The sequence below is a fragment of the Polypterus senegalus genome, chromosome 4, assembly GCF_016835505.1.
Source record: "Polypterus senegalus isolate Bchr_013 chromosome 4, ASM1683550v1, whole genome shotgun sequence".
Taxonomy (NCBI): domain Eukaryota; kingdom Metazoa; phylum Chordata; class Cladistia; order Polypteriformes; family Polypteridae; genus Polypterus; species Polypterus senegalus.
Window position 1 is genome coordinate 136,126,307 of NC_053157.1, and position 16,377 is coordinate 136,142,683.

At 38.0% G+C, this 16,377-nt stretch overlaps 1 protein-coding gene across 2 annotated transcripts in view; it reads left to right on the plus strand.

The window, feature by feature from the left end:
- fam114a1 (family with sequence similarity 114 member A1) overlaps positions 1 to 16,377 on the plus strand; it is a 71,771-nt gene that overhangs the window by 23,466 nt on the left and 31,928 nt on the right. For both annotated transcript variants that reach the window (XM_039751296.1, XM_039751297.1), the window contains one exon: positions 12,011 to 12,099. In XM_039751296.1, the coding sequence (XP_039607230.1) occupies positions 12,011 to 12,099 (89 nt within the window). The remainder of the gene's footprint in view (positions 1 to 12,010; positions 12,100 to 16,377) is intronic.

The window sequence follows — 16,377 nt, forward strand, 5'->3', positions numbered from 1 at the left end:
TAACAAATCAAATCATTCAGTTGTCTTTGCTCATATGTCATTTTATCAGAGCTGGGTGCCTGGCATTTTTTTTGGCAACAAGTTCGTTTATGTTTGGTGTGAGGTTCTGTGTTGTGGAGATTCTCAGGATGGACTGCAGGTGCTCATCAGTGAGGCGACTCCTGTGTGCTGTTTTGTTAGTCTTCATCACTGAGAAGAGCTTCTCACACAGATATGTGCTACCAAACATGCACAAGGTTCGAGCCGCATGTAGACGGAGCTGGAGCATTTCTGCAGGAATGGAGTGAATAAACTGTGCGGGCCCTGCAGTATCGTACTTTGCCTTCAGTGTGCCATTACACTGCAGCTCAATCTCAGGTGCAGTTTCCACATCGACGGCAAATGGGTTGCGAAACAACTCAAAATTCTTTTTTTGTTCTTCAAAGTCACCAAAGTGCCATGCGAACTCAGTGCGCAGTGCGCTCAGTTTATCAGCAAAGTGCGTATTTGGGAACACCGTTGTGCCGACTTGGTTCAACATTACTTGGCAACAGGGAAAGTGGGGCAAGTTACACTGGTGCATTTGTGTCTCCCATAAAAGCAGCTTCACTTGAAATCACTTTGTGATTGTGCACGGGTAAAAACGTCTGCTGAAGTGTCAGATTCTTCTTTAACTCTTCTGCTTTCTGTATCTTGTGCATTGCATTCAGGTCTTTCAGGTTATCCTGATGTTTTGTCTCATAGTGCCGTCTTAGATTAAATTCTGTAATTACAGCCACATTAGCTCCACAAATGAGACACACTGGTTTACTGGTAATGTCAGTAAACATATACTCAGCCTCCCATCGGTTTTTAAAGGCTCTATTTTCAGAATCAACTTTTCTCTTCGGCATCATGTGGGCTAGCTTCGCAATAACTTGCAGCATCATAAGCTAGACTTGATTAACGCGGTAAGTGTTCAGCAAGGCAGCTGAAGCGCTGCATTATGGGATCTGTAGTTTATTGTGTTACCAGTGCTTCATATCCCCGGGCCATTAATAACAATAATACAGTATATAAAATGATCTTGCGGGCCGGATATAATTACATGCCAGGCCAGATGTGGCCCGCGGCCCTTGAGTTTGACACATATGGACTAAATAGAACTTGAAAAGATATATTTTTTCGAATGTGATCGCAATTCAGATCGAGTTGACGCGCACTACAGTACATCGAGCCCGCGTGCTATTGTGGTTTTGCCTGAGTGCCTCAATAAGTTACCCTCCCCTCGCTCTTACTTTTTTACCGTTCATCTAATGAATACACTGAGTATGGCTTTACCAAAACAATCATTGATGGCGAATAAAGTATCCATTATTCGAGTATGTAGATCAGGGTATATATCTATACTAATAAAAGGCAAAGCCCTCACTCACGCACTCACTCACTCACTCACTCACTCACTCACTGACTCATCACTAATTCTCCAACTTCCCGTGTGGGTGGAAGGCTGAAATTTGGCAGATTCATTCCTTACAGCTTCCTTACAAAAGTTGGGCAGGTTTTATATCGAAATTCTACGCGTAATGGTCATAACTGGAAGCAGTTTATCTCCATTTACTGTAATGGAGATGAGTTTCAACGGCGTGGGGGCGGAGTTTCGTGTGACATCATCACGCCTCCCACGTAATCACGCAGTACATAGAAAACCAGGAAGACCTCAAAAAAGCACTCAAGAAAACATGCATTATATAATTGAGAAGGCAGCGAAACAATAAGAAGCGAGCGAGTGACATATACAACCATATTCATGAGTTCTGCTACTTCGGAAACAAAGCACGATGTAAGCCTACACTTTAAATTAAGTTCATAGACAGGCTGCCGCTGGCGTTGGTAATTTAGTGCCTGCCCATATAAGGCCGTCCGTCAGCGGCAATCCAATAGCAAACTGCCACGGGTAAATATTCACAGGTGAAGGACTGTGCTTATGGAGAGGAAAATGAGATGGTCAGGGTGGTGTTTGACACAAACTCAGCGAAACTGCGAGAGAAAGTTTTAAGTGCCAGGACTAAGGTAACATTAAATAAAGCTATGGACATAGCACGAGATGGCACCAGCACAGCTGGGAACCTTCGATGCAAGTACACCGAGTGGCTCACGTGAACTGATGCAGTGCACAGATAAAAGGCAACAGTTCCAAAGAGCTGAACAAAACCGAATTACACAATTGAAAAGGCAGCAAAAATATGAAGTGTCTGATAAGCATATTCATAAATGCAGCTACTGTGGAAACAAAGCACACGGTGGAAAAAGTCAATGTCCCGCTAAAGGAAGACAGTGTAAAAAAACCCGTGCATGCAGTGTGTCAGGTCTCAGATAAAAAAGAAGACGAGCTGTTTATTGATGCAGTAAGAAACGAATCGATGAATGAAACCTGTCATCTTTACAGCGATTGACAAACACGGAATGTAACTTGAACACAACACATCCTACAAATACGAACCTGATTGAAAGAAATAATGATAATCAAATCCTTGATGACAGCAACACTCAGTAACACTCACAAAACAAATACTGTATATTGACAGTCATGTTACGTTATTTTTAAAATGTTCCCTTTTCTTTTTCTACCTTTTTTAACACACTACTTCTCCGCTGCGATACGCGGGTATATATATATATATATATATATATATATATATATATATATATATATCCCGCTCTACATACTCGAATAATGGATACTTTATTCGCCATCAATGATTGTTTTGGTAAAGCCATACTCAGTGTATTCATTAGATGAGCGGTAAAAAGTAAGAGCGAGGGAGGATGACTCATTGAGGCATGCAGGCTGTAGTCTTGCGTCAACTCTATCTGAATTGCGCGATCACATTTGAAAAAATATATCTTTTCAAGTTCTATTTAGTCCATATGTGTCAAACTCAAGGGCAGCGGGCCACATCCGGCCCGGCGTGTAATTATATCCGCCCGAGATCATTTTATATACTGTATTATTGTTATTAAAGCCGGGTATATGAAGCGCTGGTAACACAATAAACTACAGATCCCATAATGCAGCGCTTCAGCTGCCTTGCGAACACTTACCGCTTACTAGAGTTATTGCGCACTGAGTTTGCACGGCGCTTTGGTGACTTTGAAGAACAAAAAAAGTCCGTCTACATGCGGCTCGAACCTTGTGCATGTTTGGTAGCACATATCTGTGTGAGAAGCTCTTCTCAGTGATAAAGACTAACAAAACAGCACACAGGAGTCGCCTCACTGATGAGCACCTGCAATCCATCCTGAGAATCTCCACAACACAGAACCTCACACCAAACAGAAACGAACTTGTGGCCAAAAAAAGATGCCAGGCGTCCAGCTCTAAAATGACATATGAGCAAAGACAACTGAATGATTTGATTTTTATTGCACGTAAGAGCGAAGTCAACCGTTTTAACAAACAGTATATTGCACTGATCTGAAATAGCTGTGTGTGTATACTGTATATGTAGATATGTATGTATATGTATATATATGTTTATATATGTGTGTGTGTATGTATGTATATGATATATATATATATATATATATATATATATATATATATATATATGACAACAACACTCATCACTCACAACAGTGACAAAACAATTACATTGACAATCAGGTTACGTTATTTTCAAAATGTTTCCTTTTCTTTTCATTGCTTCTTTAACACACTACTTCTCCGCTGCGAAGCGCGGGTATTTTGCTAGTATACATATATATATATATACCCGCGTATCGCAGCGGAGAAGTAGTGTGTTAAAGAAGTTATGAAAAAGAAAAGCGAACATTTTTGATGTTGATTGTCAATATACAGTAATTGTTTTGTGAGTGTTATTGAGTGTTGCTGTCATCAAGAATTTGATTATCATTATTTCTTTGAATCAGGTTCGTATTTGTAGGATGTGTTGTGTTCAAGTTACATTCCGTGTTTGTCAATCGTTGTAAAGATAACAGGTTTCATTCATCGATTCGTTTCTTACTGCATCAATAAACAGCTCGTCTTCTTCTTTATCTGAGACCTGACACACTGCATGCACAGGTTTTTTTTTACACTGTCTTTCTTTAGCGGGACATTGACTTTTTCCACCGTGTGCTTTGTTTCCGCAGTAGCTGCACTTATGAATATGCTTGTATGTATCAGACGCTTCATATTTTTTTGCTGCGTTTCCATTGTGTAATTCGGTTTTTGTTCACCGCTCTTTGGAACTGTTGCTTTTTGTCTGTGCACTGCATCAGTTAATGTGAGCCGCTCGGTGTACATGCATCGAAGTTTCCCAGCTGTGCTGGTGCCATGTCGTGCTATGTCCGCGGCTGTATTTAATGTTAGCTAAAACCCGGCACTTAAAACTTTCTCTCGCAGTTTCGCTGAGTTTGTGCCAAACACCACCCTGACCATCTCATCTTCCTCTGCATAAGCACAGTCCTTCACCCGTGAATATTTAGCGGCAGTGTTTCTATTGGATTGCCGCTGACGGACGGCCTTATATGGGCAGGCACTAAATTACAAACGCCAGCGGCAGCCTGTCTATGAACTTAATTTAAACTTTAGGTTTACACCGTGCTTTGTTTCCGAAGTAGCAGCACTCATGAATATGGTTGTATATGTCATTCACTCGCTTCTTATTGTTTCGCTGCCTTCTCAATTGTATAATGCATGTTTTCTTCAGCGCTTTTTGGAGCTCTTCCTGGTTTTCTATGCACTGCGTTGACAGTCAGTTCACGTGATTACGTGGGGGCGTGATGATGTCACACGAAACTCCGCCCCCATGGCTTTTGAGCTCAACTCCATTACAGTAAATGGAGAAAAGTAGCTTCCAGTTATGACCATTACGTGTAGAAGTTCGAAATGAAACCTGCCTAACTTTTGTAAGGAAGCTGTAAGGATTGAGCTTGCCAAATTTCAGCCTTCTACCTACACGGGAACTTGGAGAATTAGTGATGAGTCAGTGAGTGAGTCAGTCAGTCAGTCAGTCAATCAGTGAGGGCTTTGCCTTTTATTAGTATATATATATGTATATAGCAAAATACCCGCACCTGGCAGTGGAGAAGTAAAAAGAAAAGGAAACATTTTAATAATAACATAACATGATTGACAATGTAATTGTTTTGTCATTGTCATGAGTGTTGCTGGCATATATATATATATATATATATATATATATATGTGTGTGTGTACATATATACACCCACACATATACTATGGGTTGCCAAACAGGCAAATAAATTGATTTTGTGAATATATAAAGTCGGCGTCAGAATATATAAAGTCAAAACTTGAATATGTAAAGTCAGCGTCGGTATACATAAAGTCAAAACTTTTTTCTGAACATATATAAAGTCAAAACTTGAATATATAAAGTCAGCGCTGGAATATATAAAGTCAAAACTTGAATATAGAAAGTCAGCGTCGGTATATATAAAGTCAAACTTGTTTCTGAATATATAAAGTCAAAGTCAAAATCTATTGATTGAAACGACTCTGAACTGAACTAAGTGAACAAAAACATATTCAGAAAAATAAATTAAAAAAACACTGTTCGGTTAATGTTTTGAAAATGATGCATGTGCCCTGCCCAGGATTGGTTCCTGCCTTACGCCCAGTGTTGGCTGGGATTGGCTCCAGCAGACCCCCGTGACCCTGTTGTCGGATTCAACGGGTTGGGAAATGGATGGATATTCCAGCGCTTACTTTATATATTCCGACGCTGACTTTATATATTTAAGTTTTGACTTTATATATTCTAGCGCTTACTTTATATATTCCGAAATATTCCAACGCTGTCTTTATATACTCAGATTTTGACTTTATATATTTGGGAATGACTTTATATATTCAAGTTTTGACTTTATTTATTCCAGTGCTGACTTTATATATTCAAGTTTTGACTTTATAGATACCGACAATGACTTTATATAATCAAGTTTTGACTTTATATAGTTAAATGTAGTCATCATTGCATAACTTTTTCTTTACCATAGAAATTTAAAGACTAAATTCAACTTCCATTCCTAACAAAGATATTTCTGGCAACTAAATAGAATCTACTTATATCCAAATTCGAGGTATTGAGCTGTCGCCTGCCTGCCTGAATAAGTCACCCTCGCTTCGCTCTTACTTTTTTACCGTTCATTTAATCATGGCTAGTGGCGGAAAAATTATAAAATGGAAGGAGGATTACACTGAGTATGGCTTTACCAAAACAATTATTGATGGCGAATCGATTATTCATAAAGCTTCAATTGGTGATCTGTTTTTCTGTGTTAACCTCATATTTTTTCATACTTCTTCTCAAACCAAGGGGTGCGAGGTTAAAATGAATCGGGAAGCGCTGATCAATGTAATCAGTGTACCAGGAAATCATGCATTGAGAGAAGTTCCCCTTTGCTTGGAATGCAAAGTGTGATTAAATGCGTGATTTTTTAACGCGTTATGGAGCACATGCATCAAAGCTTCTCAGCTGTGCTTGTGCTAAGTAAAGGAAACATTTTAAAAATAAAGTAACACGATTGTCAATGTAACCTTTTGTAAGTAGTGTCTGGAGGATTCAGTGTGGAGAATTTCTAGAGACAGCGTGTGTATTAACTTGTGGATAGGATTACACTGAGTATGGCTTTACCAAAACAATTATTGATGGCGAATCGATTATTCATAAAGCTTCAATTGGTGATCAGTTTTTCTGTGTTAACCTCATATTTTTTCATACTTCTTCTCAAACCAAGGGTGTGCGAGGGTAAAATGAATCAGGAAGCGCTGATCAATGTAATCAGTGTACCATGAAATCATGCATTGACATAAGTTCCCCTTTGCTTGTATTGCAAAGTGTGATTAAATGCGTGATTTTTTAACGCGTTATGGAGCACATGCATCGAAGCTTCTCAGCTGTGCTTGTGCTAAGAAAAGGAAACATTTTAAAAATAACGTAACACGATTGTCAATGTAACCTTTTGTAAGTAGTGCCTGGAGGATTCAGTGTGGAGAAACTGTATAGACAGCGTGTGTATTAACTTGTGGATTTTTCTGTGAGTATTTGGTGGCAGCGTCACAAAGTCGCTTCCGTAACACTGCGTGCGTTAGCTGCGGAGCTCAGCTCAGAGCGAAATGAGGTGAATGGGAGGGGAGATGATGACGTGATTCCCCCACCCGCCTTAACTGTCAATCACCCACAAACACAGTCTCGGAATTTGCATAAGCACAGCCCTTCACGTGCAATTTTAACTTAGTTACAAAGTGATCAAAACTCGTTTATATCCTGCGTCCTCTCATTAAACTTGTATCCCGCATTACCTGTGGGCATGACAAACGCCAGCGGCAGCCTGTCTATGAACTTAATTTAAACTTTAGGTTTACACCTTGCTTTGTTTCCGAAGTAGCAGCACTCATGAATATGGTTGTATATGTCATTCACTCGCTTCTTATTGTTTCGCTGCCTTCTCAATTGTATAATGCATGTTTTCTTCAGCGCTTTTTGGAGCTCTTCCTGGTTTTCTACGCACTGCGTTGACAGTCAGTTCACATGATTACGTGGGAGGCATGATGATGTCACACGAAACTCCGCCCCCACGGCTTTCGAGCTCAACTCCATTACAATAAATGGAGAAAAATAGCTTCCAGTTATGACCATTACGCATAGAATTTCAAAATGAAACCTGCCCAACTTTTGTAAGGAAGCTGTAAGGAATGAGCCTGCCAAATTTCAGCCTTCTACCTACACGGGAACTTGGGGAATTAGTGATGAGTCAGTGAGTGAGTCAGTCAGTCAGTCAGTCAGTGAGGGCTTTGCCTTTTATTAGTATAGAGATATATATACTGTATATGTAGCCACAATAAATGCCTTTATTTTATAGACAAACCAGGGATGAACAACTTCCTTTCTACTGCAGCCACAGCCGCGACACACATAAAAAACATCAATAATAACTCATAAACGTGCAATATCATTTAGGAAAATCGCAACATTTTACTCACCAAAAATTTGGATTATTTGTAAACAAAATTCATTGTCCTCTCTTTCCTCAAAAACAGTTCAATTATTCGGTCGTACGGATTATTGGAGCGCTTCAGTTCCATCAAAACTTCACTTTCTATCCCCATCGAAGCTAATAGTGAAAGGCGAACCCGCCCTGTGGTATTCCTGGCATAAGTTTGAATTCGCTTTAGGGCTGAAAATGTCCGCTCGACAGAAGCAGTGTACACGGGAATGCTCACCGCCAAATATACCAAAGTGAACAGCCGCCCCATGCTCTCATTCAGATTTTTCTGATGAAGGAAGTCAAGGAGATCAGTGGGAGATTTTCCTGCAAAATCATCTATAGCATACATTACAGTCAGTTCTGTTTTTAGCCGAGACAGATCCAAAAGCGCTCCGTGGCTGTTGTGTTAAAGTGTAGAAGGCTGCATGCGTGAAATTTTTCTTGTATTCCCGAAAGTTTTGGGGCTCGAGGAGCGTGACAAACATCAGGTTTTCATGGTCTTGAAATCTGGTCTGTGTCTGGCAAATAATATTGTCCAGAATCCTGCCATGGAGTTGTCCGTAGTGCATGCAACGATCTTTCGCACTGAGCGTTTATGGTGCGTTCAGTGGTGTCGTAGACTTCCTCATATCGGCTTCTGTCCAATCAATGGGTCTGAATACGGTGACGTTGCCATACGCCTGCTAAAGGGCCCTACTGACACCAACTCAAAATCTGATTGGTTGAAGTCCGTCCTTTCTCCTTGCTTTTATATTATTGTTATAGTTATTGTGTAGCTATTTTAGACTTAGTTTACTGTTCAAGTACCCATTTCCTTTATTTAATTTGCGGGTTCTCCACTATTTTTTTGTTCCTTTATTACGATTATAGTTATTTATTGATTCCCTTCTTTGGCTGACTGCCTGCCCATATACTGTAAGGCACTCCGCTGTTTTTTGTGAAGCAGCATTTACACAGCTTCTCCACTGTATTATAAACAAACGCCATATAAGGTCGTCGTTTTTCTTTGCTTCGCCAACTAAGCAGCCTTTTTATTTAATCCACGGGTTCTCCGTTGTTTTATTGTTTGGAGCTCTTCCTTCTTTTCTACGTACTGTGGTCACAGTCAGTTCACGTGATTACGTGGGAGGTGTGATGATGTCACACACAGCCCCGCCCCCCACGGCCATCAGGCTAACGCCCATTATAGTATATGGAGAAAAATAGGTTCCAGTTATGACCATTATGCGTAGAATTACGAAATGAAACCTGCCCAACTTTTGTAAGTAAGCTGTAAGGAATGAGCCTGCCAAATTTCAGCCTTCTACCTACACAGGAAGTTGGAGAATTAGTGATGAGTGAGTGAGTCAGTCAGTGAGTGAGTCAGTGAGGGCTTTGCCTTTTATTAGTGTATATATATATATATATATATATATATATATATATATATATATATATACAGTTATCCCTCCTCGATCACGGGGGTTGCGTTCCCGCGATAGGTGAAAATCCGCGAAGTAGAAACCATATGTTTGTATGGTTATTTTTATATATTTTAAGCCCTTATAAACTCTCCCACACTGTTAACATTATTAGAGCCCTCTAGACATGAAATAACACCCTTTAGTCAAAAGTTTAAACTGTGCTCCATGACAAGACAGAGATGACAGTTCTTTCTCACAATTAAAAGAATGCAAACATATCTTCTCCTCAGAGGAATGTGTGTCAGGAGCAGAGAATGTCAGAAAGAGCGTGCGAGAGAAAAGCAAACAATCAAAAAATTAATACGTGCTTTTAAGTATGCTGAAGCACCGCAACAAAGCGGCATTTTTTAGAGGAGCGTCCATATCTTCTAAGCAAACAGCCTCTGTGCAAACAGCCCCTCTGTTCACACCCTGTCCGTCAGGCAGAGAATGTCAGAGAGAGTGAGAGAGAGAGAAAAGCAAACAATCAAGCACCACGCGGGAAGCATATCTTATATCATTGAGGAGTTTTAGTTAATATGTAATACATGCTCTGATTGGGTAGCTTCTAACCCATCCGCCAATAGTGTCCCTTGTATGAAATCAACTGGGCAAATAAACTGAGGAAGCATGTACTTTAAATTAAAAGACCCATTGTCCACAGAAATCCGCGAACCAGCGAAAAATCTGTGATATATATTTAGATATGCTTACATTTAAAATCCGATAGAGTGAAGCCGCTAAAGTCGAAGCGCGATATAGCGAGGGATTACTGTATATATATATATATATATATATATATATATATATATATATATATATATATATATATAGATATATATAGATATATATAGATATATAAATATATATTTATATATATCTGTCATCCTATATAATATGCATCGCTGGCTGTCCATTTGTCTGTCCAGGATTTTAAATAACCTGTAGCTCGCAAACCACTGTACATATACTACGTGACGTCTACTGTCCACTTTCGGGGTGATGATTGACCTTCAAGGTTATTACTGTTTTTATTTTTATTTTTATTTTATTGTAGAATCAACTCTCAACGCAGCAGTCGGCAGGCCGGCCATGCGCTATTCTCATCCCTACCACCTTCACCGTCACTTCTTCTACCTCTTCATATCATAAATCAATCTTGAGGCAGATTGAAGAATGAAGTTCTAGGAAAACATACTAATTAATTGCAACATAAGCACTGACTTAATCAGATTTAACGTGAAAAGATGCGGACAAAAGGAGAGAAGAAACGGGCTGCTAGGGTGGAGAAAAGAAGAGCTGCCCAGGAAGCAGCAAGCGCATCAACCTCCGAGCAAACGAATGCTAAACGTGCAGACAAAGAGAATGAAAACTAGGAATGGTCAAGTCATGTGTGTTCACTGCACATAAATTGTGCAGTGCGCCATTACTGGTATATATATATATATATATATATATATATATATATATATATATATATATATATATATATATATATATAAAAAGGCTTAAAAAGAAGAACATCCAAATAAAAAATACTGACACCCTCTGGTTCAGCGTGGGATTACCATCTTTGAAGCCATTTTGCTGCCTCCCATGCACACGTGTGTGACAATATATAATTTCAGTATAGTGAAAATTTTTCAAACAAAGAGAGCATAAAATATTAAAATAACACAGACAAAGCTTACTACAAAGAAAAAAAAAATCAATCACCCTGATGCAGTCTTGACATGACGGTTGCCACTAGTGCTATAATACAAGAGGATGTTTAAATAGGAAAATCCTCTGAGATCCTCTGATTAATTGGCTGATGACAAATAACTCATCAGCTAACCTGCCATTAATGGCTTAACCTCTATTTCAAAACATCTTTAGGACTGTACCACTTACTTAAATATTCTGAAATTAAAAATACCAGAATACCTGATTAAACTGCTTACTACATATACAGTGTACCTAGGAGAAAACTAAGATAACTCAAACCTGTCCTCCTCACTCCTTTGAGGAAAATTTTATTCCAGTTTGTAGTAAGTAGTCTCTAGAGCATGGCACTGTTTTTCTGTCTATTTAGCCTTTTTTATAGACTCGCCATTTCTCCACAATGTTTTGAAAGTAATAATTTCTTTTTTTTTTATTTATTTATTTTTGCTATACTGTTGTGGTTGAGAAAATATCACTGTGGATAATGCCGCAGGTTAACTGCTCCAGAGACTTTAATTAAATTCAGATTGCTGTCTGTTTGAAATTTTGTCTGATCTCCAAGGTTCCCATGGGTTTTCTCCCTCAACCCAAACACACGTATGTTTGGCTACTCGGTGACAACATTTTATATTCTATTCTATTTTATGAAATTATTAGAGATAACTGATTGTAAAATATTTTCTATTAAATATGGCACAAAAACTAAAAATTGCCATACTTCAGTTAAATAAAATAATACTAGTCAAGATCAGAAAACAATCAAAAATGTTTAAGTGTAATACACTTGATTAAGCTTTACTTGTTTAAATTTATTTTTATTGCTTTTTTGAAGTTTAAATAAGGTTCTAAACAGAATTCATATTGATTCTATTTTAAAAATACTATAGATGACTCTGGAGATCATATGCCAAAAGAGCTTCCTGCCTCTTCCCCTTCAGCAGGATCTCATGGAATGTTTTCAGCAATTACAAGTGCGGTAAGTTATTTTTTTGTGCCAGTAGCCTTTGGTATTATAAATCTGATTTTGAAATATATAAGTCTAGAAAATTTAATTGCACTGTACCTAATTGTACTACACAGTATGCTAAAGGTAATCCATTTGTGAAAGCTATTTTGTATAAAACATTTACTTGCCCCCTCAAGTAAAGTCATATTAATTTGCCAAATAGTCAATTTTGTATTTAGATAATGACTTTATTTTTATGAATTCTTTAAATTAATAAAAAAAATTATTTGAAGCGAGGAAAATGCCGTTTATAATGGGCTCAAGCATTGAGTTGATAGCTGTTGGATTAATTTTTAGCTCCCAGCAGCAGAAATAGAATGAGTTGCTTTGAAAATGGATACGTGTATAAAAGAGCGCTTCCTGTTATAAAAAGAAGTAGTAACTATAATATAACATTATTAAACTATTAGCAGAACTCTGGAAAACCTCAGAGTAATGTTGAATCAGGCTTTATTTTAAGAAGAATAAAATGATACTGACCATTTATTTTCACTTTTGGTTCTTACTTAATGATGCAGAATGCAGTGAAGCTAACTTCTTTTTATTTAATAAGTAACACAAGTGTATCAGTGTAAAACTAAAAGGTGCACAAAATTAAACATTGCTCTCTTCTAAAAAAATAGTACCATTTTATTGAGAGGTGCAACTTTAGCTAACAGCATATTCATTCATCTGTTACATTACTGTACCTGATAAGTCCAGTTTTAGGAACACAGATAGCTAAAATGTATCATTATGGTATGGTAGACAATTTAGAGTTGTGAGTTTTAGGTTAAATACCGACTCTGGGATGTGGAGAGACACCTAGAATATCTGAATAACTTCAAATTAACAGACTAAGATTCAAATCCACTTTACTAGAATTATCGGGAAGAAATGTACACCACTGATTTTATCATACCAACCACCAACTACCTATTTCCATAGACAGTTAATGTTATAAAGAATAGCTTATGTAAACAAGATTTGTTGATTACATATGTTTTGCCAGCAACAGAATATTTTCAAAGGAAGTACATTTTATGTTTAAAGACTTCTAAAAGACTCTATATAAGGTAAAATAGATCTGAATGATTATACATAAAGTGAAACATAATGTAGATATAATTACAACTCACCCACGCTTCAGCTTAGAGCACATGATAGAATAACAGCTGTAAATATTAACAACTAGCGACTGGGAGCACAATCAAATCAGGCTACAAATTCTAATTTGTGAAATCCATACTTTCTTTGCAAAGAATTATTTGTTTTTTAAGTCCTTGAAATGATTTTGTTATCATGGCACTGATTTGTGCTTACAATAGACCTTTTCGGCCGATGTAATGAAGAGCTTCCTGTTTAAACGGGGCTGCGAGACGTGAACTCAGCTCTTTGGCGCACCTCATTTGATTTTTTTCCGGCATACAAATTTTCAAAACCATACCATATTTTACGACTCTAATCAGAGTCGGAATAATAATTATGTTGGTGTGGTCATTTTAGATCTGAGATCGGATAAAATTTAAACAATGACCGTTGTTAATACCCACCCGTCATTACTCAGTTTGCCAATAGATGTCGGAAGGACGAATGCCAAAACCGAACTGCCCAAAGATAGATTTCGATTTACCAAGCGAATGGCGATACGTTCTAAATTACTTACGGTTCCAGAGCTGTCAAAGGGTTTTAAGTCAGTCGACGATGTTAGACCTGGAAAGTACACACCCGCCAAACCAACGTTCCAAAAACTAACCAAACTTACTGTTATCTGCTCAAACCAACACCGACTTACTATACTCAGCCGTCCAGTGGCGTCACTGAAGCATTCGAACATTCTTAGTCAATCATGCAATACTGCGTCCGTGTTTGCCACGTTATGTTCTACCTACAGAGGCAGAGTCCCATTGGATCGTTCTAACTTGTATTGAGTCGAGGTATTGACGTGAACACCATACATATGGATAGTATCAAATTATATAAAGTATAAGGATTTTACACCTCATTACTTTTAGCATCATCAATGTTAGCTATATTTTGTGCTTCATTTATCAATGTGAGTTTTGCACATTGCGAAGTTGTGCATCTTTCAAAATTTCTAAAAATGGTAATTTGTTAGTTATTTTCTTGCATTCAGACAATTTATTATGTTATATAATGATTTTGTGTGATACATATTAAAGTTCAAATTTACAGTATGTTTGTATGTGTACAGTACATAACATTACTTGCATAACATACTGTTTAGGCACATTGCTATAATACAATTGGCAATACAGAAAACCAGATACATAAAAGAAACAACACAGTTATCGATTTGAGAGGCTGTTGTGTAGTTTTTTAACTTGTTGATAAAATAATTTCCTGAATCTAGTGGTGCTAGTATTAATCATCCTATACCATAAGCCAGAATCGAGGAGCAAGAAAATTGACTGTATAAGTTATGTGTCACTGCCCAGTATGATACATGATGGTGTTTTTGGCCATGAACTTAGCATATGCAGGCTTAAAAAGAAGAACATGCACATAATAAATAAATCTTTATTACCAACACCCTCTGAACACCACCACCCATCATAGCCCCTACCATCCACCTACTGTCCTTATTTGCTGTATATTGCCTTTGATTCCTGTAAGTCTAATCATTTTCCTCTTTTGATGATTCCAAAAGTTGAAAGCTTAGGAGTAAAAACTATTTTAAGATATGTAATTCATTTTCTCCCTTTGTGGATTTCCAGCTACAAATATGCTAACCATATCACAGACCTTTGCTTCCATATATAAAATCCAGTGTCTGCCTGTCTGTCTGCTTTTCACGAGAGAACTACTTAACAGATTTAGATTGGGTATTTTTTTCTATAATTTGCTTGAACATTCCTGTTGATTTTACACCTTCTCTCATCATGCTAAGTATTATAGTTTGGTTGCGGTACCGATTTATTTGCATGAATCTGAGAGACAGGCTGCAGGCTGAGGGGAGGGGGAGGCGGGACCTCAGGAGTAGGGAGCCAGGTGGGGCCCTCCTCACTCACACACCAGCCTCTTACCACGTGTTGGACCATATGTTGCCTCAGATTAGCTAACAATACCTATTTGTTCAGCAGACATTATCACCTAGAGATTATTAGAGTAACGTTTGACATTTTTGAGAGAGAGATCACAGCTGCATGTGTTTTAGAGAATACATGCTCATTGACAGAGATATCATGGCCACGTGCTCTTCTTCCCACGCAGGGGATGCTCTCCCATCAGAGATGAACACGATCAAATACAGTGGCAACATTTGAAGTTGGAGTGTACCATCCTTTCACTTGGCCAGAGATACCTTACCATCTTTACATTTTTGGCAAAGAGATCACAGCAACATTCTTGCCTCTGATAGCAAATCAAAATTATTGGATATCAAGAAGCCTTCCAATACAAAAGCTATCAAAATAAATTCTTCTCAATACAAATTATTGCAGTTTTTTTGTATTGATTTTTAAAGTTTGTCCTGTTTCATTACTACGTGGGCGGAGCCGTGGGGGACAGCTAGTCTCTCTCTCTCTCTCTCTCTCTCTCTCTATATATATATATATATATATATATATATATATATATATATATATATATATATATATATATATATAAAATCCAACGTGTGTGTGTATATCTGTCCACTTTTCACGAGAGAACTATTTAACGGATTTAGATTAGGTTTTTTCTATAATTTGCTTGAACATTCCGGTTGATTTTGCAACTTATCTCATTGCGTTATGAATCATAGTTTGCTGGCAGTACCAATTATTTTGCATGAATCCGAGAGACACACAGCGGGCTGAGGGGAGGGGGGAGGTGCCATCCTCACTCACAAGTCAGCCTTTGGGTGTTCTTTACCTCCGCTTAGCTAGCGAACAAGAGAACTATTTATTAATTTGCTTGAACTTCCTGGTTAACTTTGCAACTTATCTCATCACACTGAAAATCATAGTTCGCTTGTAGGAGTGATATATTTGCACTAATCGGAGACGGAGTCTGTAGGCCGAGGGGAGGGGGAAGCATGACATCAGGAGTGGGGAGGCAAGCAGTGCCCTTTTCACTGTCCCGCTTCACTACTATTCGGACGGAGCTGCAGGGGACAGCTAGTATATATAGAATAAATGCGTATATCTAAACCAGTGTATCCCAACCAATTTATTTATCTGAACCAATAAATATATCTAAACAGATGTATTAAAACCAGTGTATATATTCAAATCAATGTATCTGAACCAATTTATGTATTTATTA